At 37.9% G+C, this 21,353-nt stretch overlaps 1 protein-coding gene across 1 annotated transcript in view; it reads right to left on the bottom strand.

The window, feature by feature from the left end:
* Nucleotides 1–92: 92 nt before the first annotated feature.
* The window catches only part of LYPLAL1 (lysophospholipase like 1), a 29,065-nt gene continuing 7,804 nt past the window's right edge, over nt 93–21,353 (bottom strand). Inside the window, exons 3-5 of the mRNA XM_055816024.1 lie at nt 13,107–13,276; nt 968–1,083; nt 93–353 (exon numbers count right to left, since the gene is read on the bottom strand). Coding sequence (XP_055671999.1) covers nt 114–353; nt 968–1,083; nt 13,107–13,276 — 526 coding nt within the window. The 3' untranslated portion in view covers nt 93–113. The remainder of the gene's footprint in view (nt 354–967; nt 1,084–13,106; nt 13,277–21,353) is intronic.

Here is a 21,353-nt window from a genome sequence, read left to right as displayed (position 1 = left end):
GCTTATATAACATATATGGAACACTCATATATATATATATATATATATATATATAAGCCACACAAGATCTTAAAACCACAAAAATCAGGAAGTATATGAAAGTTTATCTTCTTTTATTCATTTGTCTTTGCTGCCTCAACAGGTAATTTTTTTACAATCCAGGTTTTTAGTTTTTCTATTTCGGTTCTGTTTAACTCATGATTAAGATTTGGAAAACTATGAAGTGATGCTGATACTCCCAGTGACTTCAACATCTTGTTGGTCTCTTCACCCCATGAGTAGAGAACTAGTTCATCAGCAGTTCCATGACACTGAAATAATTCTGGAAGAACACCTTCATTTCTTTTCAAAGCCTAAATGGAGAAGAAACACAGCCACACATATCACTAAAAATTTTAAAAGAATAGTTACAATTACATGGTGACAACTTCCATAGCATTTCATTTATTAACCTGGTTCTAGCGGTCATATCGTACTATCTCTACAAAAATAAAAAATAAATATTGGAAAAAACTGTACTTCAAATTCCAATGTGCTAACTCTTGACAAACAATAGGGTGTACTTTAAGGTCTGTGTCTCTCTCTAAATAAGAGAAATAGAAAAAATTCATGACAGTAGATGGAGCTCATGAGTATTGTAATTCTCACAAAATTTCAAAGAATAGTTACACTTGCATGGACTCTAAGGACAACTTGCACAGCACTTCATTTGCTAATCTACCTCCTACACTGACTTACTTTGAATAAAATAATTGTACCGTCTGTGCAAAAAAGCAACAAAACACCATGTAAGGACAGCTTTAAAGCCTCACTTCCTTAATATTCTGCTTATTTATTTCCAGGAAATGTCATAAGTTAAGAATATTAATCAATTGCCTCAGATGAATAAACACGCTATATGCAATTTTAATGATCATGTTTTTCTTTCAGCTCAGCAGTTTTTCTGTGAAGTCCACCACACACTCACCTGGTAAACAGCAGATTCTTTGTTGAGAAAACTAGACAAAGCAAATACACCTGCCAGATCTTGATGAAACCTATATGCTAAATGCATTGCCATTCCACCTCCCATCGAAAAGCCTCCTAGGATGCAACAACAGAAACAAAGATTGGATTTTACTATATGTCTTTGTAACCCAGTGTCCAACTTATTTCTATCTTCAAACTTGTTTCTTTTATACACAATGCAATCAAAAACCATCTTGACTAACATAATGATTACACTGATCTTAAAGCATAATTCAGTTAAGAAGTTGGATATCTAAAGTACTGCTGAAAATTCATTACTGAGAGAGAAAAACAATTTAAAAAAATCAGCTAAAATGCCATTACTTTAGAAGCCATTCATGTATGATCCCTACCAGACAGCTGGAAACATGTGGCCATATATTCTCTGATGTTAACAAAGCAAAACTCTACGGATAATTTTCACTGCTTTTTAGTTCAACTTGTTTTTCCCCTAGGCTAGCAGCAATCACACATGCAAGATCTGTATCACTATTGTACATAACCAATGAACATTCACCACATTAGACTAGTACACAGAGCTGGACGGTTTTTTTTGTTGTTGTACCTTAGGATATATAATAGATAGGGAAAAATGCAATGTACCCCACCTGAGATTTAATAGGACTTCTGAATTAATGGCCTTCTGTGTTCCATATGTCTCTTCAGCTGTACTAACTCCTTACACCAGATAACTCCTCAGGGACAATTTTTACATGACAAATGTTTATTCATTAAGGAAGAAATCCTGCATACCACTTCACAAGGACACAGTATGTAGGTTATCGTATTGATTGCATCCAGACAAGAACTAGGGTGAACAATGACTGGCTGCTGAAGTATCTTCTAGCACAGAGATGGCAACCAGCAGAAAGGTAATGACTGCAGCTCTACTTAGACCAGCACTAGCATCCATGGTGCTGGTGATACAATTGGTTTGTGCCAGGTAGTTAAGTGGTGTAATCAGTTGCATAATACTGAGCCCAGACGTTTTCACCAAGAGACATGAAATCAGGGACTGAAGAAGAAATACAAAACCAGTAGACAAAATACCAAACCATTTCAGCTTGTTACCTTTTGAAGTGATTAAAATGAGACTCCAGAATGGGAGTGGCTCTTTTGCAAGGGCTATATAAGTCCTCTAGGCCTGACTTCTGTGCTACGCTGAAGTCTGGCATGGGTGCTAAACAAAACCTGGCCAGGAAGCAGTGCCCCTGCAGCACCAAATCCGAGCCAAATGATGCCCTGCAACTTTAGTACTTCACTGGATCCTGGGACCACACCAGGAATCTCTGGTGCACACAAGCTCAAGAGGCAGAAAACACTGCGTTTTGTAAATATTAACTGGGTCACAGTGAGGCTGTTCCTAAAGGGAAATCCTCTTCCCGCATGTTTGTATCTGCAAGTTCCAGCAGGTCTGAGGCCCTGCTAGCTCACAGTCAATCCCACATTATGACTGGAAGATTTGGCTGGATTTGTGTAGGAAATTTTCCTGAAAACACTAGACTAATCCAGACATAAAGTGTGTTCTTTCTTTCTCCCACACATTATTTTTTGATTTCTGATGATTTCAGATCAGAATTTCTACTGAGTTTCTGACTCTTCTTTTTACTTACTGTCACCTTGTAGTCTTGATACAATTATGGCCAGAAGTGGTAACTGCAGGTTCCTGACTTACAGAAGTTGGATCTTAAGAGAGAAAGAGCAAGACCACACAACATGGAAGACTGGAATCTCGCTTCCCTTTTTCAAACAGTCCTTAACTGAATTAGGACAGCTGTATCCTCAAACTAGGAGATACGGCCTGGGATCCCCTACCTATGCACCCAGGGGGCTGACAATACCCTGATATTTACCTTCAGTAAATAAAGCCAGGACCTGTTTACCCTACGAATCAATCTTTAACCAGCTCAATGATAAATGTAGTATGTTTAAGTGCCCAGTGGCAGTTCAGAAACAAAGGTAGTACAGGAAAAATAGGAATGAATGTGGGTGAACAAGTTTAGAGCAGACCTTAGAAACAACAGCACCTGAAATTTTGAATAGCTTGTCTTCACAAAAATAAAAATATTGGAAACACTACTGCAAGCCTTTCATCTGCATCACTATTTCCTACCAGATATGTTCTCCTATCACACATAAAAGAATTCTACAATGAAAAAAAACCTGATAAATGCTGCATGTGTCATAGTGATCACAAAAATTCAACATCATTGACCCCACAATCACAGACAGAGAAAAATTTAGCCTTCTGAGAAAGTATGTAAGATATAACAGCTACACAAAATTACTATGTAAACAACATCATTTTGTGCTGAAGTTTCCTTTATGCTCTTCTGTGGAGTCTGATCATTTACTTCATTTCCTTTTGATCATTCTGGATAATGCTGTCATCCCCAAACCCAGAAAGTATCACTTATACTCTAAGAGACCACTTTGCATTTGCTTACAAATAACTACATATATACTTTGTCCACATATAAAATGAAGTCCACTTTAAGTATTTTAGAATACAGGAAAAAAGCTGCATTGAAAACTCATTACTAGTTTGTAAATGATTTAATCTAAAATTTTGTACCCAGTTAGTCACACTCTGGCAACACTATCTGCAATTACTCACCAGCAGTCTTTGACAATGCAGTCACCTTCTGTTTAGAAGAATATTAGGTAATGGTTCTTTTATGTGGCTCACGCTACTATGACAAAATGTAATACAAAAGACAAGTTCTTTGAATTTGGTTTTCCAGGGGAAAACCTGAAGTTTATCACTTGATACCGTAACAGTCTCTGAGTAAATGCTGTATAGCACATGCTATATTTGAATGAGCATTTCTAGTTGGAGACAATTTTTTTCTATTACAAGAAGTATTTCAGTAAAAGCATAAATTTGACATAAAACACGCTCAGTCAAGAACTTTTTGCAAGAATTCAAATTTTGGATTAAGGAAAAGTAAGAAGCAGGTACAGATATTACACAAAAAAAAAACTTACGAAGTGACAGTCAGAATGTAAGCAAAACAGAGAAGTACAAGTATGCTTATATACACCAATGATCTCAGCATAAAGGATATGTAAACCTCACAGCACTGCTAAGCAGATTGCGTCATGAGTGTTAAGGAAGATCAAAAATGACACAACATTTCAACCTTAGATGGGCAGAACAGAACAAGTCCTTTGCTTGAGACCAATCTAGTCCCAAGCATACAATGGGTATGCACAGTTCAGAATTTGCCAATAGATTTCACATAAAAAGTATATTCATTTTCCATTTTCCCCCTTATATCTGTTTTTCAAAAGATCTATTTTTAAAAAGATCTGTGAATAATGCTTCAAAACAACTAGAAATTGTTGGCTCTATAATATTCAGGATACCAGTTCAGAAAAGGCAGCTAAGAATCTGCATTTATTTCCCTGCTTTACAAAAGAAGTTTATGCACAGGCTAAGAGATAAGCACATACAAAAACCCAATTAAGTATAGAAATTTTCTTCCAGTTGCAAAGAAACTTCACTCAAGTTCATGTTTATGACCTTAAATCTGCTTCTGTGTAGTGTTGGTTTCTAGGTAATACCCTTATGCAGTGAGAAGAACGCTGCCTGTAACTTGCTTTCCTAGTTGAGGAAGATCTGCTGAAATCACAGGATCGTCACGCTTCCAAATTAAAGAATTTGAATCAGAAGGAAACTTCCATGCAATACTTTACTAAAAACAAAACATTCTTTGCTGCAGTATTACCTGTAACTATGTTAAGGTAACCCCAGCCATACGGTGACGTAACACTGAGTGAAAAGAGATTCAATTTCTCGTATGCAATTTATTCCTGCTTGGATAAAATGGAAACCCTCATCACAGCTGCCATTTTTCAGTGATAAAACCTTCTTTCCAGAGCTTGTAAATGGTTTTAGGAGCCTTTTAAACTTCAAAGTGTTTGTATAAAGTCTTGAGCTCATTTCTGCTAAAGATCTTGATTTATATTAATTTGCTCCTCATTTGTATCTGTCTTAAATGATAATCTGGTCCATGATGACACTTCAACATTATATCAAGTTCAGGAAACCAAATATTTACCTACTGTCAAACTTCAGCTTTATTCATTTCTTTGCATTTGGTCTAACAATATTTGGGTTTGTATCTCAGAAAATGACTAACTTTATTATCTAGCACAAAGGTTTCCTTATTTAGTCTCTCTCTTGTGTCCTGTATACATAAGAATGCTAAAAACTCTGCCTTCTCCCCCATGCTCCACTTTAGTGCCTGCAATGACCTATTCCTGAGTTCAGAAAGCTCTTCAGGTTTTCTTCCTTCATTACAGAAAAAACACCTCTCTAACACACACAGGTTTGACACTGCCAATTGTTTCCTGAGCCATATAGATCTGACTGTAAAGTGCCTTAGTCAATTTGTTATAGATAATTATTATGGACTTAGGAAACAACAAACCGGATCATTTTTTCCATCTTTCCAATATAATTTTAAGATGTGATCAAAGCTGGTTTCCATACTAGAAATCACAGCCATATGAAACAGATTTTAGTTATTAATCACATTTAGTGCATGAATTCTGCCATCTGCACTGAGTAGAGATCTTCTGAACCTTGCAGAAACAGACCTTGAGGACTTCTCACATTAATATTAGTGGCAGAGGTAGAAACTGCTTTATTACAGCACAGAACCAAAAGAGGAAGAGAAGAAGCTAAGCCCCTGACTTTGATGCGATAAGTATTTGGACTTGGGAGTACGGGTAGGTTTTGCTGTGTTTATTTTTAGCAGTTTCTCTCTTGTAGTTGTTCTTCATCTTCCCTGGATTTCTTCAGATTTGTCAGTGCAGCTTTAGTAACAAAGTGGCAAGAGATGAATGCTACAGCATACAGTGCCTGTGCCAGCACAGTGCAAGGAGAGACAAATATTCCTCTGTTGTATAACGCTACCCCAGCACAGTTAGAAATTGTCCTTGCTCGTTCTGTTATCATCACAACACATTACACACTCTTGCCTCATTTTCTTTCCATTCTCCCTGCAATTTTCATTCTCAATTTCTCCTTTCTTTAGATATTTCAGCTTAAATTTCTTTCTTGGTTTGTTATCAGGAATTTTTCCCTAAAGCTACATTTTAGTTTACTTTCCGCTTTCCCTTGGGATGTTCTGTGATTTACCTTCTATTAATGACAACAGCAAAACCTTGTTCTACACATCATCCACAAAGAAGCTGACTTTCTGGTTTGACCTTCCTTTTTCATCCATGAATGGAAGCATTATATACATTTAACAGTGTTCATATATGAATATCAGCAAAGAATACAAATGCCAGTGGAACAGCAAATTTGTTCTCTGCAGAACTCCCTGAACACTGCTCCTGTGTAAGTGCCCAAACATGTACTTTGTCTCAAGTGGATTTCCTCACAGCGGCAAGTTTCTCCTTTTAATCTATTCATGAAACTTCACTAATGTTCCACACTAGCAGAAGTGCATGAATGGTTTCCACCTTTGGTAGACTTATGTTTGTTACTCAGTAACTAAGAGTCTTTACAAGAACAAAAGCAACTTCCCTTCACTGGCTCAGCCACATCCTCTTGTTAGGAACATGAATCAATTTGCTATCCAACTTTCTCGCCAGCCAAAACCCATTTTGAAATGCATATTTAAGTGGTACAAGTTTTACCACTTTCTTGTAAAAACAAGTGTATAATAGTTTAATGTATCAACTCGTAGCAAAACCAGAACCAGGTATGGTTTTATTTCCAACTGATATGAGTAGTAGAGGGGAACGCAACATGTATACCTAAGGAATCATCTTTTTTAGCACTAGAAGGAAAGTAAAATCCCTGAGAAGTCTGAAATCAGTTTTTACTGAGATGTTACTCTACATCTATAGCTTGCTTTATTTACCTAGTGTGTTTTCTTGGTTGTTTCGGGGGTGACAGCACAGCCCTGCTGCAATACTTACCTGTCATTTTTTACAGTCAGCATAACTGCACAACATGGAAAAAAAGAATAATCTACTCTTTATACTCACGGTATTCATGATTTTAAACTGCATCACAGAGAAGAAACTAGAAACTAGACTCTCTAAAGCAAAGAATAGTGAAGCACAGGAACAGGTTGCCTTGGAAAGTTGTGAACCTGCCATTAATAGAGGTCTTTTAGAAGTATTCAGAAAAGCAAAGGTAAGGGTTTGCCTAATTAAAGCTGAACCTGCACTGACACATGAAGATGGATTAGCAAATGTTGCTAGTCCTCACTCGTCTATGAATCTGTAGGCACGACTGCGAAGAAAGAACACATTAACGTGCACTCTGTGGCATGTCTACACATGACTCTCAAGCATTTAAAAGCCCCTACATCCATTTACTTCTCCACTGAATTCAGGCATTTATTGAAGATGAGTCAGCATATGTTTTCAACAGAGTTTCTACTAAAGCTGAAGAGATCAGAATCCAATTCACTTCATAATTCTTTTTTTCCCAAAGCCATTATCTGATGATAATATGTGATGACAATAACATCATTAAATTACTTTTGGTTTTACTGCTGTATGCCTTCATTACTCCAAATCTTCACTATCATTTGCTAAGTCTGTCATTCACCATGCAGACTGAAACTGAGAACGTGCCACCTTTGCAAGACTCTCATTTCTAGATACATTAGTACAGTCACCGTCAAGAGCTGGGAAACAAAGTGACAAGTGGTGGATCCTACTGATTAAAATTATTAGCATTTTTACCTCCTACTGAACAATTTAGGAAGGAAACAAACATTCATTTGTCAGTGTTTATTGCCTGCATATCAGGAGGTAAAAGGAGTAGTAGCGAGACAAAAGAGATAAATGGCCAGTTCAGATGCAAACAAACAAGGGGAGCAAACATTTGCCCTGAAGTACAAATGCAATGCAAATTTACACTGATGCACTGGAATTTAATGAAATGTTTGCTGGTATTGTCGGGAAGATGGACTAACAGTACTGGTTTGAGCCCAGCACCTCATAAGCATAATTTAGATAAACCACAAAGCCACGTAATGGGTGGTACAGAAAGAGAAATCTCATTTGAATTGCAGTGACAAATGGCAACATAAACCCATGATTTTACCCTGTGACAGCAAGGCAGCAAGTGCCTTTAAGTGAAAGACATTTTCCTAATAAAGACAGAAGATACAAGATTAACAAGATAAGAGAATAAGAGTAACAGCAAAAGGCTTTGAAGCCAAAGACATAAAATACCAAGACTGTAGGTGATGTAGTTTGCCCAACATTTTAACTATTTACTGTTGATTTATCTTCCCATATTTACAGAATCCTCTTTCTCTGCGATGTCAAAGCCAAGACAGTCTCTCCCCATCCCATTCTCACACACACTGAGAGAGATGGAAATGCTAATATTTACAAGAAGCACAGAACTTTCATGTTATTTCCACCATGGTTCAGTAGCAATGTAAGAAGTCTAGCAATAAACAAAAAGTGGTTGTGTGTCTTGTGTTATTGTTACAGTACAAGGGGTCAGGAATCATGCATGTGTTTTTTGGCATGTAGTCAAATCTACAAGACTGTTATGGAAAGTTTATTTTCACTGGCTGCCTACACAAGTGACTACAGGTGGCGAGGCCAACAGGCTTGGATCAGCATTTCTGCACTACACAAAAAAGTGACCTGTAGAAGTAAGAAAGTAGCACTAAATTAAGAACAAAAAAGAGAACAAAAAAAGATTGCCTTTCACTAAAGTGTAGTTAACTAAAGTGTTGTGGTTTAACCCCAGCTGATAACTAAGTACCTGCAGTCCCTCGCTCACTCCCACCTCACCCAGAGGATGGCGAGAAGAATCTGAAAGGAATGTAAAACTCAGGTGTTAACAACAATTTAATTACTGAAATAAAATAAAACAAAACCAACAATAATAATAACCTTAACAGTTACCATGAAAAGGAGGGAGAACGGGAGAGGAATGAAATCCAAAGGGAAGGGAGAAAAGAAAAACAAATGATGCACAATACAATTGCTCACACCTGCTGCCCGATGCCCAGCCAGTCCCTGAGCAAGGATCGGCAGGCCCTGGCCAATGCCCCCGGTGTCTATACCCAGCGTGATGTCCCATGGTACGGAACATCTCTTTGGGAAGTTCAGCTCAGCTGTCCTAGCTGCATCCCCTCCAACCCTTTTGCTGCCAAGGCCTGAGAAACTAAAAAGTCCTTGACTTAGAATAAACATTACCTGTCAACAACTAAAAACATCAGTGTGCTACCAACATTGCTGTCACATCAAATCCAAAACACAGCACTGCACCAGCTACTAAGAAGAAAATTAACTCTATCCCAGCCAAAACCAGGACATAAAGCAAGCACTATCAGAATGCTCCAAATGTGAGAGTGGCCATTTCTTTCAAGAGCTTCTAACATATTATTGAATAGGACTGTTGAAATCTTTGACATTTTCCACCGAAGGGAAGTTATTTTATAATGCACTATCGCTATGGAAGCAGTTTAAAAAAAACAAACAAACCCAAACAAACCCGAGAAAACAAAACAAAGCAAAACCACCACCACCTGAAAAACCAACTCCAGCTTTAAATAGAAAAAGAACTGATTGTCCCACATTTCAAACTCTGGTTATTTGCTTGCTTAGCTAATTTAGCAATGAATTCAAGCATTTAAAAAGAAAGAATACATCTAGTTTTTAAGGAGGGATACTATCAAGGCTCCAAGTGTCAGAATGTGACTAATTTTATCATCCTCTTTTACCTCCAAAGTCAATATACAGCTCTTTACAGGATTATTTGCAAGTGCTTTTGCCAGGAAGACCAGCAAGAGTAACTCAAAAAGAATGTTTGGCTAAAAAGTGACTTCCATTATCAAATTCTGGGGATGATATAATTATTTTTGAATAATTATATACTGCAGTCACTTTCCCTTCCTTCCTCTTCCAAGGTCAGGGGAAATAAACCTTAATGAACCAGAAGTTTACTTCTTTCAAACAACTTCTGTATTAATAGGAAAGCAACTCATGAAATTGTCAGGAAATAGGAATGGGTAGGTGAGCCATGTACTACTGTGTACTGCTTGTTACACTAAATTGATACGGAGGTTTTAATAATAAGACACTATTTACCTTGAGTAAATTAAGTAATTTAATTCTTTAGAAGTAGATACGTTGAGCAGCTGTTAAAAACAAAGCTGCACCAGTATTTTCCTTGATATGGAAAAAGAGAAGTGGCGTTGCACAATGTGGACTCCGTCCTCAGCTTTAGAGTTCTGCCCTACAAGCAGCCACTTGCGGATTTCAGAGCAAACTGTGCTACCGAAACAAACAGCACAGGCTATAATTTATTTCAGAACAAATGATCTTACTGTACCCACAATCTTGAGCCTTGTGGAAATTTTGAATGGCTCCGGGAGAATCATCCCCCAGAACACCAGGTGCTGGCCTCATTTTCCACTGCTGAGAGCCTGCTTCTGCTTCCCCTCTCTTCCCACTCGCTCTCCTTTGCATAGTGCTCCCTCAGACCCTGCCTTCTTGCCCCACACCTCTGAGCTGTCAGCAGCTGCCCACCTTCCTGCTTGCCTAACACCTTGCTCACCCTCATCTAACAATATCTGACACTCATCCTCAGCCTGTAATTTCTAGTCCGCTCTTCCATAAAAAACCATAACCTTCAACCTTGTTACCCTCCTCATACTCATTTTGTTTTCTTTCCACTCATTAAAACTCCCACTCATTACAAAACAGACAGTCCCATAACCCAGTTCTCCTTAACCCTTTAACAACCGTTTCATTCCTTGTAACTACCTCTTCGTGCAACTGCTTTGCTCTCTTGGCTTCTGTGACCTACTCGAAAAGGCCCCCACTGCTCTTCACAGAACCCCAAGCCCTCCAGTCTCTTCTCTCAACTATGTTGTCTCTACTTTCCATAATAAGACACATACCAGCATTCCCATTCTGGATCTTCAATATGACTCAACATCACTGAATGCACTGACAAAATATCCATAGCAAAATTTCACCTTCATACCTTCTGCTATAATTGTCTTATTTTTCTCTTCACCTCAAGAAGGCTGCCGCCTCCACCTGTACGGTACCAGCAGCCACAAATCCACTGTCTGCGCCCCACCTGTTACCTCGAGCCTCCTCTTCTTGTACCGAATGGATATTTCTGACTTTTTCAAAGAGAAATCTAAAAAGATCTGACAGGACTTAGTTCTTTAGCATTCTAAGCAAGTGACCATATCTTCCATTATCTCCTGTACACCAATCTTGCCCAAACGCGGAAAATTTCAGGCCACCCGTTTCTCCTTTTCCACTTGACGTTACAGTTTGGTGCAGACATACTGACTATACCTTCATAACCAAACCTAGGCCTCGTATTCTCTTTTGATCAAAAATGCTATAAAGCTGTCAGGTGCCTTTACAAAATGCCTAATTTCCTTAAGAAACAATGCCAGAAGACAGGCAATTATTTGCACAAAGTCCCATCTAAAACAACTAAGAATGTCACACTGGGCTGACTCAGAATGATACTAAATCTCCCCTTTATGCACACAAACCTTACAGGATCTCTAAGCTTCATTCTCCACTGCATCAACACTGGTTAATCATAAAAACCACTGCAGAGAAGGTACAGAGTTCACATGGAAGAACACAATCTCGTGCAGCCATAAATGACACTATTCTTTTTCCACTAGTGAATTTCTTATGCATCCACATGGGTCCCCGTCTGAACTTTGGATGGAGTCAATTCAGGCCTGCTTTATTTTGATTGTTGCACCAATATCAGATTGAACTGTGAAGATGTATACATCAAGTCTCTGTCACAGAGGCAAGGAAACAGTGCCTCACTCTAGAAGCCTGAAATCAAAGCTCCCAAGAGTGAGAAAATAAGTGCAATTATTTCTGATTTACAGATGAGGAATGCAAACACACAGATGGGGACTTCCAAAGAATCTACAGGCTGAAACAATCGGCGCATACCAACTTCCTTACTCTGCTTATGACTTGTAAAACAACTTTCATACTCTGCAGTCTCACTATTTTTAATTTTAAAGGCTCCAGAGAAAGGAAAAAAGCCTAGTAGTAAAGTGGATTTGTACACAGAACATCTCCCAGCTCACTCTATAGAAAAGCACCTGCGCTTCTTCAGCTGTTCCAAGCCAGCAGGTATAACACAGGAAAGAAAAATCAAAGAGACTATGCTGACAGCCATCCAAAACAATGCATTCTGCAGCCAGGGCAATGAGCCAAAAAGAGAAAGTAAACAGAGGCCTTCAAAGAGCAACATGGAGCTGGACCAAGAAAAAATGTGGGCTGAATGGTAGTGGCTCCACCATGCAGGATTTTGATGGCATGACTCAGTTGGCCATAAATTTGTAAGTTCCCACGTTAAAGAGTTTTTTTCCCCAACCTGAAACAGTTTGTGGTCTAGGGACGGGACAGGGAGCCAAGGACTTGTAAATTCTCTGTAGCCTCTCCAGGCTACTCCATTGCCCTTGACTCCCATGCCTCAATATCCCCACTGTCTATTCCACAGTAGTACTGTGAAAATTACTGGAAATTTGTGGAAATTAAGAGGAACAGAAAGATGGACACATATGAACTATGATGGCTAATACTTCATTTGTTATCAGGTGTTAATCTGTAGTGATGTGCAACATGCAGATTTTTTCCCCACAAATTAACTTAAACCAAAATGACCAGAGCAGAAAGGAAAAGCACATGGTTGTTTAGATGCTCTACCTCCTCTCTCCAAAATACAAGTAATTTTGGGAAAGTATACGCTTCCATCCTTGGAGAGGGCTAAAAGTAAGTAGTGCATATTTTTACCATTTCAAATAAATCACTGCCCACTCCATATTTTAAATAACGGGTAAGGTACAAATGACTATTTACAATAACACCAGTTTTAAGTTACATTTTTGAGGACACTGCTTACAGTTAGCCACATTCCCCACTTGTTACAGGTTTAAATAATGATTCAATATTCTTGAGAATTGGCTGCTGAAGAGGCTGTTCAGAAGTTGCAAGACATGCTCATGAGCTTTCAGGATGAAGTAAATTCAAAGTAGATGATCTCTTAACAATTAAAACCCATTAAAAGAAACACATTAAAACCAAATCTCTCTTACCTATTAGTATCCTGTTCTTTGCAATGCCATTTCTAATCTCATCGTTGATCAAGTCTGTAAGTCCCCGGCACATAGAATCAATACTTTCGATGTGCTCTGGACAGTCATTAGAGATCTTGTATCTGTCAAACCACACAGTGGAAAAGGCTCCTTTCATAGGTGTATACGGCCTGGAATGGTGGAAGAAAAGAAAACAAATGATTAACCAAGCATAACATCACAAGCCTTCAGTGTACGTGATACATAAAGACAATTCAGTGTCTCTCCAGCAATGGAGAGAAGGAACCTCCTTCAGATCTAACTCAATTTACATCCAGTCACATTGCACTTCTTTGCATTCAAAATGTGGTCCTTCAAGAACTAAGACAGCATTTTTAAGCTATGTAAAATGCAAGTTTCAGTCAGTGTCAAGGTTGGTCAGCTCAGCTAAACTTTTTTTAATTCTTAACCCTGTGAAGAAGTTCCTAATCCCAAACAAAGGTAAAGTTGTAATCCACCTTGGAATAGGACAAACTGAATTAGCTGCTAAACAAGACACCTTTGTTGGAGCTAGCTTTATGCGATTCAGTTGTCTTGTTGTCAAAATTGACAGGAGATAGGTATTATGAACCACTAGGTGTTTACAAAAACTTCTTCCTTCTCTTGATTTTTCTTTTTCTTAAATAAATACAGCCATCCTCACCTTAATAGGGCAGGTATCTTCATAGAAATAACATGAAGAAATGCCACGTGCTTATTGGATTGGTGCACAGATCAGAAACATGATACTCCACCATAACACTGTGTTGTCAGATTAGTATTTTAAGGGCTTTAATAACATGTTGCCCAAACCTCAGATAATCAAGGAAGCTACAATTCAAAGGAGCCTTTTCTTTGTTTTTAAATAAATATGATGAACAGAGCCCTGAAATCCCAAGAAAGGTGATCTAATTGCCTTACAATGGCTCTAAAATTTAATATCAAACATACTGCTATGAGATCAATGCTTCACCTCAGAACCAAGCCCCCTAAAATCCTTAATTGCAATGTTTAATCAGGGAGAAAATTTTTCATTTTTACTTAAACTCAGATGAGCTCAGATCAGATGACAATCACTGCCTACAGACAGCCCTTGATAAATTTGTCTGGATGGGAACCCACTGAAAACACTAACATTGACTTCTGTGCTCTCTCTGGATTTTTTTCAGTACTAGGATTAAACAAAACCACAACTAGCCTAAAAAGAGAAAGCCGCTATTTTAATTGTTCTTAATGAAGGAACAAATTCTGCCATTATTAATACCAGAGAGGCTTCACATATGTAAATGGCTATTTCTAAAGCAGAAATACTGCCACCACTACACACATACAAAAGGCAGTATACTATTTGCATTGCTCAGACACGAGTCACATACGAAAGGACACAGAATTTCTTCTGCCTGGTGCCATGAACATGAAATAAAGTCCATGACTGAAAAGCTGGCAAGCCAAATCTGAAGAACGAGGCAGCAAACAGCAACAGATGGTTACAGGCAGACTACACTGCTTCATCTTTTTGATGGAAGGAGCACCTAAAATCTACTGTTACTCAAAATGACATACAAATATGTCAGTGTATACAGTGTGTGCCTTAAGTAGCCCCTGATTTGCTTAATTCCAAACAAACCATATACTTAAGCACCCGAATTAACAGGTTTCTTTCAAGTTAGCCCTTGTCTTTAAAACAGAAAAAGGTAACTCCTAAATTAAAGGAAATTCAGTAGAAATATGTTGTACATGCAAGAAGCCAAATTTTAGAAATGTCATTAAAATGCCTTCTTTTTTTTTAACTTCTCTTTAGTATTACCACTGTCTCCAGGATTCTTCCCAAGTGAATTGATCAATACCTAAGAAACAAAATTACAGATCTCCAATTCACAAAAGTAATTTTTTAAGAGGAGATGTTCCAGTCAAAAATATCAACAACAGCAGAATCAGTGGAGTTTTTGGAAGTCACTTGGACAATGTGATGTACAACAGACTAAGCGCTGGGGCAAACAGCATTTAATTCAGTTTTAGCTTCTCTCTCAAACACTTTCACATCAATCCTGGTTAAAATGCTTAGCAGCCAGAGTGCTTAATTTTCTAGTAAAACCAGAGTAACTTACATTTGTGTGAGAAAACATGCATAAGGTCTTAGTATTATTACAACAGGTTCACCCGGGATTTCCATGGAATGAAGATACATATTTGTATTACATCACAGAAATTTGCATTTACATTACAGAAATATAAAAACAGATTTTCCCACAACCGAAAGTCAGAATCAAACAATTGATAAAAAGGAAGAAATCCATTATGAGATTGTAATACTTGATCAGATGATGAAAATCAGGACTTTTAACTTTTGTCTTTGCAAATTCTTCAATAAGACAGATGAAAGACTAATGTGTCAATAGCCCACAGGAAAAGATCCTCAAGCAAATAGACAAGATGCTTTTAGCTGTCTCAAAAACATCTTTGCAACCACTCTTAATTTCTCAGAAATTCATTAAAAATAACCTTTACATAAAGCTGAGAAGTAAGATTCTTTTAATGGTTCACCCAACTGGCACATCTGTTTTAGTCATTCACCTTGTTCCTTAAATAAATCCCTTTGTTAGCTGGCACACTACAACTCAGACATTACCATGGTAAACAAATATGTTTGGCATAGAACCATCTGTACAGATCCAAGAATACAGCACAAAATTTTTTCATACAATTAAACCACAAAAGAAAAAAATAATAGAAAAATCCCTATATTACAGTGACACGAGAGGCTGGACTGAAATACACAAAAGCAAGAAGTACAAAGTGGAGTGAAAACCCCATCCAGTAAGACCAGCACGGTCAGTTAAGGACAGCATCAGACCAAACGGTCAGCTTTAAATTTGGATTTTTTGCTTTCCCATGTTTAATCAAAATTTGTAACATTAGTCCTGATGTTTTCTTCCTCTGTATCTTGCTTTCTTTATATTCTTTTTTAAGTGATTAAAAAAAATAAATAAAAAAATAAAGCTCTGTGTCTCTAAAACACGTGTGGTTGAAACTTGGAATGAAAATACATAGCCGCTCAAGTTGCGTGGGGTTTTTTTTTTTGTTTTTTGTTGTTGTTGCTCGTTTAATGGTGGGAGCGTGTATGTTTTGCTTGCTTTGGAGCACACAAGATTCAAATCTATGTAAGAAAACAAGAACCAAGAACCCTCTCTTCTGGGTACACCTGACTTTCAAACTTGAACACATTTTTAATAGACATTTGAAACACTATTTCCTAAAAATTCAACTAAATCTTAACATACGAAAATAGAGAGAAAAGATAACATAATGGAGACATGGCTAAAATCACAGACCGTTTAAGAAACTGCAAGCACCCTGAGGAAAAGAATCTTTAAAATGCTTCCCAACATCCTCAAATCACTCTAGATCATGTTTTCTGATTACAGGTTTTATTTTTTAAGGGTGTGCATTGATCTACAATTGTTTTCTCACACATACACTTCTTGCATGAGACAGCAGTTTCAAGAAGATCCTACACACTTAATATTTGAATGTCTTAAAAGGAAAATACATCCTGTAATATCTCTTGTCAGTTTTTATCAATCTTTCAGTCTTTTAAACATGTTCAAGTAGAAATAATTTTCACTCTTGATTTCACTGCAAAGTCTCAAAGTAATATGGATCACACAAGTTTTCACAAACTCAAGATAGGGTAGCTTCTGCCAATGTGAGTTATGTACTAATGATGAAAATATCATGAAAGCAGGAAGCAACAACACTATCTTCTTCCACTTTCCTTGAGCACATATTAAATACTCTAGACCTTAATCACATTTAGAATTGTGCTAAATAGTTTGACATTCTCGTAACAGAAGTGGAAAGCAAACAAATGATGCTACACAAGGTTCAAATTCAGATCTAAAGCCGCACCAAATTCTGCCTCCAGAATGATGCTATTAGCATAGCAATTCACATAAAACTACAGGTGTTTTTGTTCATTATCCAATAAATCACTGTCCTTGTGCAACGTTTTAAGTTAAAAGACAAGTGAGCATTGCTAGCTGCTTTAAATAAGAAACATAAGAGTAGCAGACAGCACATTGATAAATAGTAAATATTCTTCCCCCAGCAATTTCTCCTGATGCACAATGGTATCACTGCCTTCACATTCAGCACTGTGATCACCCTGCTAACGCAGTCGCATAAACCCCAGACCACTGGAGCTGGCTTACAGCTTTCTTTAAGTTCCAGACAGAACTTCCTGAGATGTCAGACAGAACTCAGAATTTATAGTGAAGTTAGGCTTCAAAATTCAAAGAAAGAAAGATCACATTTTTTTAAATTCTCACTTTTGCTTCCTTCCCAAACCCATCTCCTCTCAGGAGGCACAAAGTCACATGAGAAAGTGTAACATCATCTTTTGGAAGACTACGTATCCCTTTGAGGAAATCTACAGAGCACGCTGCTGGACTGCTTAAGCTCTGCTTTACTCCACTCTGGTCAGACCCCACCTGGAGTGCTGCGTTCAGCTCTGGAACCCTCAGCGCTGGAAGGACATGGACCTGTTCAAGCAGGTCCAGAGGAGGGCCACGAAAACGATCAGAGGGATGGAACACCTCTCCTATGAAGACAGGCTGAGAGAGTTGGGCTTGTTCACACTGGAGGAGAAAAGACTCTGCGGAGACGTTATCACAGCCTTCCACTATTTACAGGGGGACTATAACATGGGGACAAACTTTTTATCACGCCCTGTTGCGATAGGACAAGAGGCAATGATTTTAAACTAAAAGAGGGTAGACTTAGACTAGATATAAGGCAGACATTTTTTCCAATGAGGGCAGTGAAACACTGGAACAGTTGGAAGGTTGCCCAGAGAAGTAGTAGATGCCCCATTCCTGGGAACATTCAAGGTCACATTGGATGGAGGCTCTGAGCAACCTGACCTAGCTGAAGACGTCCCTGCTTACTGCAGGGGGGGTGGACTAGATGGCTTTTAAGGGTCCCTTCCAACCCAAACCGTTCTACGATTCTAGAAGCAAAGCTTGACTCCCTTACAGCTGATGGGAGGTTTTTCCAATGAAAGCAAAGTTACTCCCCTGTGACAAATTCTCTCCTAGCATATTCTCACTGCTGATACTAGTACACTGCAACAGAAAATCTAGTTCATAATTCTGCTTTTTAATTCTCACTGTCTGCTTGAACCAGAAAATGTTAAAAGAAAAAGGAGGGAAGGCAGAGAATCCATCTACTCAAATCAGAAGTGTAATTCAAAGCTCTAGTGCAAGTTATATCTTATGTTAAAACTGATGTTCAACGTACCTTAACAATGAAGTTTTGCAATATGGTAACAGAACATAAGATGCAAATTCAAACAGCTTAAAATTGGAAGTACACTTAAAATTAAAAAAATGAAGGCAAGAGTCATTTCCATGAGGAGCAATTTTGGCTGTTCCGGAGAAAAGGCTGTGCCTGTTCACACAACCACATACAAATGCTTTTGATAGTTGTTCTGGATGTATATTGTGTGAAATGACAGCTAACTGAGCTGGTGCAGAATGGTTACCTGAAGAAATACTAAGTTGATAGTTTCTGTTACTTGGGACAAGGAAGCGCAATAGAAGCCAAAACAAGACTCAGCAGGACAAATTCTGCGTTTGCTCCCGTTTCTTTGTTGGGTTGGTATTGGGGTTTTTTTGGGGGTGTGCGTGAATGTAAATTGTGGGGATTTGTACTAATCATTGAAATAGCACTATTGTTATGGTTGAGAAGACCATAAATGACCTTTTCTGCACACTTCCAGTTCCTCAGCAACCAGCGAATAGTGGCTGCTTTATGAATTCACTGAAGGTAAGTGGCAAGAGGCAAACCAGGGTCCAATGTGAATCAGTTCTCCATTATGGGGTTTGTAAGACACTCTGGGATTCAAAGTGGTATCTTTCACACAGTGATGGCAAACAACACTGAGGATGGATGAATGACAGTAGGTAAACACCCCCCCCCCCCCAAAAAAAAAAAAAAAAAGACAGCAAAGCGAGAGCACAGAATGACACAACTCAGAACACCCAACTGCTTGCTGGAATAGCCATATAAAAACCACTGTCTCCAATTCTGTCCTGGAAAACAGTTGAGAGAAGAAAAACAAGAGGAAAGATGTCTAAGAGCATGATGTAGTTAATGGGATCAGAAATCCAAGATTATTGCTATTATGTTCTACTTTGTTTTCCCCAAGCATGACTGAAGTATCTCTGACAACTGTTTATTGCATTCCACATGTTATTTAGAATATGATGTAACCCTTACATGTATGCATATTCATGTTTTCCTCACCTAATGCAAGAGGAAAAGTAAAAGGAAAATATGAAGTTCATTCAAGCATGCTTCCATCATTATTATGCAAATATGTTAAATTTCTACTTACAAAAGGAGATGAAAGAACCACCCCATGACACCAACCAAAACCCTTTCGATTTGTCCTTTAAACGTCCACCTCTAAAAAGACTTCTTTGTGTGAAATTTATGAATGAGGTTAGGGCTTACAAATGTGAAGGATTAGTAACATTCGCTTGAGCCAAAAATAGTATGATAGGCACCATGCACGCTCCCCTACACAGCTCCACCAATCCATCTCCAGTCTGACCTGCAGTACCCCTGCTGCTTTTCCCGTCCTGGGCCTCTCACAAGTAGAGACTGCCAATGTAGCTGCATGGTGCCAAACTGTCTGGTGGTTTTGCAATATAGCCAAATGGGGACTACGATGAGATGAAACTCATTTCCACCCATATGCTGAGCAAAGATGTGAACTTAGGTGAAAGGATGGAGTACGAGGCCATATAATGCTGAGCAGTCCTTACCAGCCACTTACTTAGAGACAAGGGAAATTAGAGTAAATTGGGAAAAAAACCCAACTAGACAACAAACTCTGCATAGAGACTTATTGGCCACAGAAAGATGTGTTGAGTGAATGTCAAAAAGATCCACAAAATAGCCCAAGAAGTATTTATAGTTTACTTTCTGACTTGCAGAAGAGGAAGACTGTCAGAATGGAATGCTAGACAACGCAAAGAATCTTTGACCTAGATTTTTTAAGGGAATTATAGAAGGTAAGGTATACTTATTAAAATAAGTGGAGCCTAAATGGTTTTAACTTTACCACGTTAGCTCCTGCAATGCCAATTTAAACTATCACTTTCTATTAAAAAAAAAAAAAAAAAAAAAAGGAGGTTAAATTGGGTGGTATTCAGTTCTGATTTAGACACTCAATAGAAACCTAATGTTTAAGTCACAGTTGTAGCAGCTGAAACAGTATTTAAAGCTGCAGCCATCCTGACCCAAATAAAAAAGGAAAAAGGAAACCCTTTCCTTTAAAACTATTACTGTAGACGTGGCTTTAGGGATTGCATCAGCTGCTAGGGCTACAATTTGAGCTTCTTATTTTTAATTAAAGATATACATCAGCATTAAAAGGGAGAGGAAATAGAATTCTGCTGTGTTTAACAAGTTTAATCGATGTACAGAAGCACCGATCTTAAAAGAAAGGTGAAGTTAAAAGAACAACCTATTAAAACAAGTTCTCTACTCATTTTTTAGTATTCCAGTTGCCTACATTACAGAGAAAAAACAAAACCTCTCTAAGAAATGTCAAAAAGTTTTACTTGTAAAAAAAGGTGCATGCCCCAGCTACATGAACTTCCAAACATATTCCAAATTCAGTGTTCACTACTCTGACTACATCACGCTGAGACTTCAAATCCACATATTTTTTCCTTTTTCATCTAAGCATGCTTTTTACCATAAGCATTTTAATGAGAAAGTTTGCAAGTTTTTCCTTTTTTTTTAATAGTAAATCGTACTATCTACATTCTGTTATTTTTGCTCAGGAAAACCAAACATGAGACTCACAGGACCTTCCAAAGTGATGGGGGCAAGTGTGAGAAAGTGTTGCAAATATTTTACCTGTCCAGGGGACATCTGGTGATCATTCTCTACACAGACCCTGCACATTACAAAAATGATTAAAGAAAATAAGTCTTTTTTTAAAAAAAAAAGTGTAACTTTTTACAGAAACCTAGAGAACAGTAAAAAATAGTTTTATAAAAGTAGTCCAGTAGTGTTCTAATGCTTTTACCTTTAAAATGGAAGTATCCTCTCAAGTGTTTGCCAAAATCAATGCTAACGAAGTCAGTGAGTATGTTTGAACATTCTTCTAGGTTATATGCTGGGCTGATTTTCCAAAATAATTTTCAAACATAT

The sequence above is a fragment of the Falco peregrinus genome, chromosome 11 (assembly GCF_023634155.1).
Source record: "Falco peregrinus isolate bFalPer1 chromosome 11, bFalPer1.pri, whole genome shotgun sequence".
Lineage (NCBI taxonomy): Eukaryota > Metazoa > Chordata > Aves > Falconiformes > Falconidae > Falco > Falco peregrinus.
The sequence above is the reverse complement of the archived record's forward strand: the minus strand, read 5'-3'. Positions and strand labels throughout refer to the sequence as shown.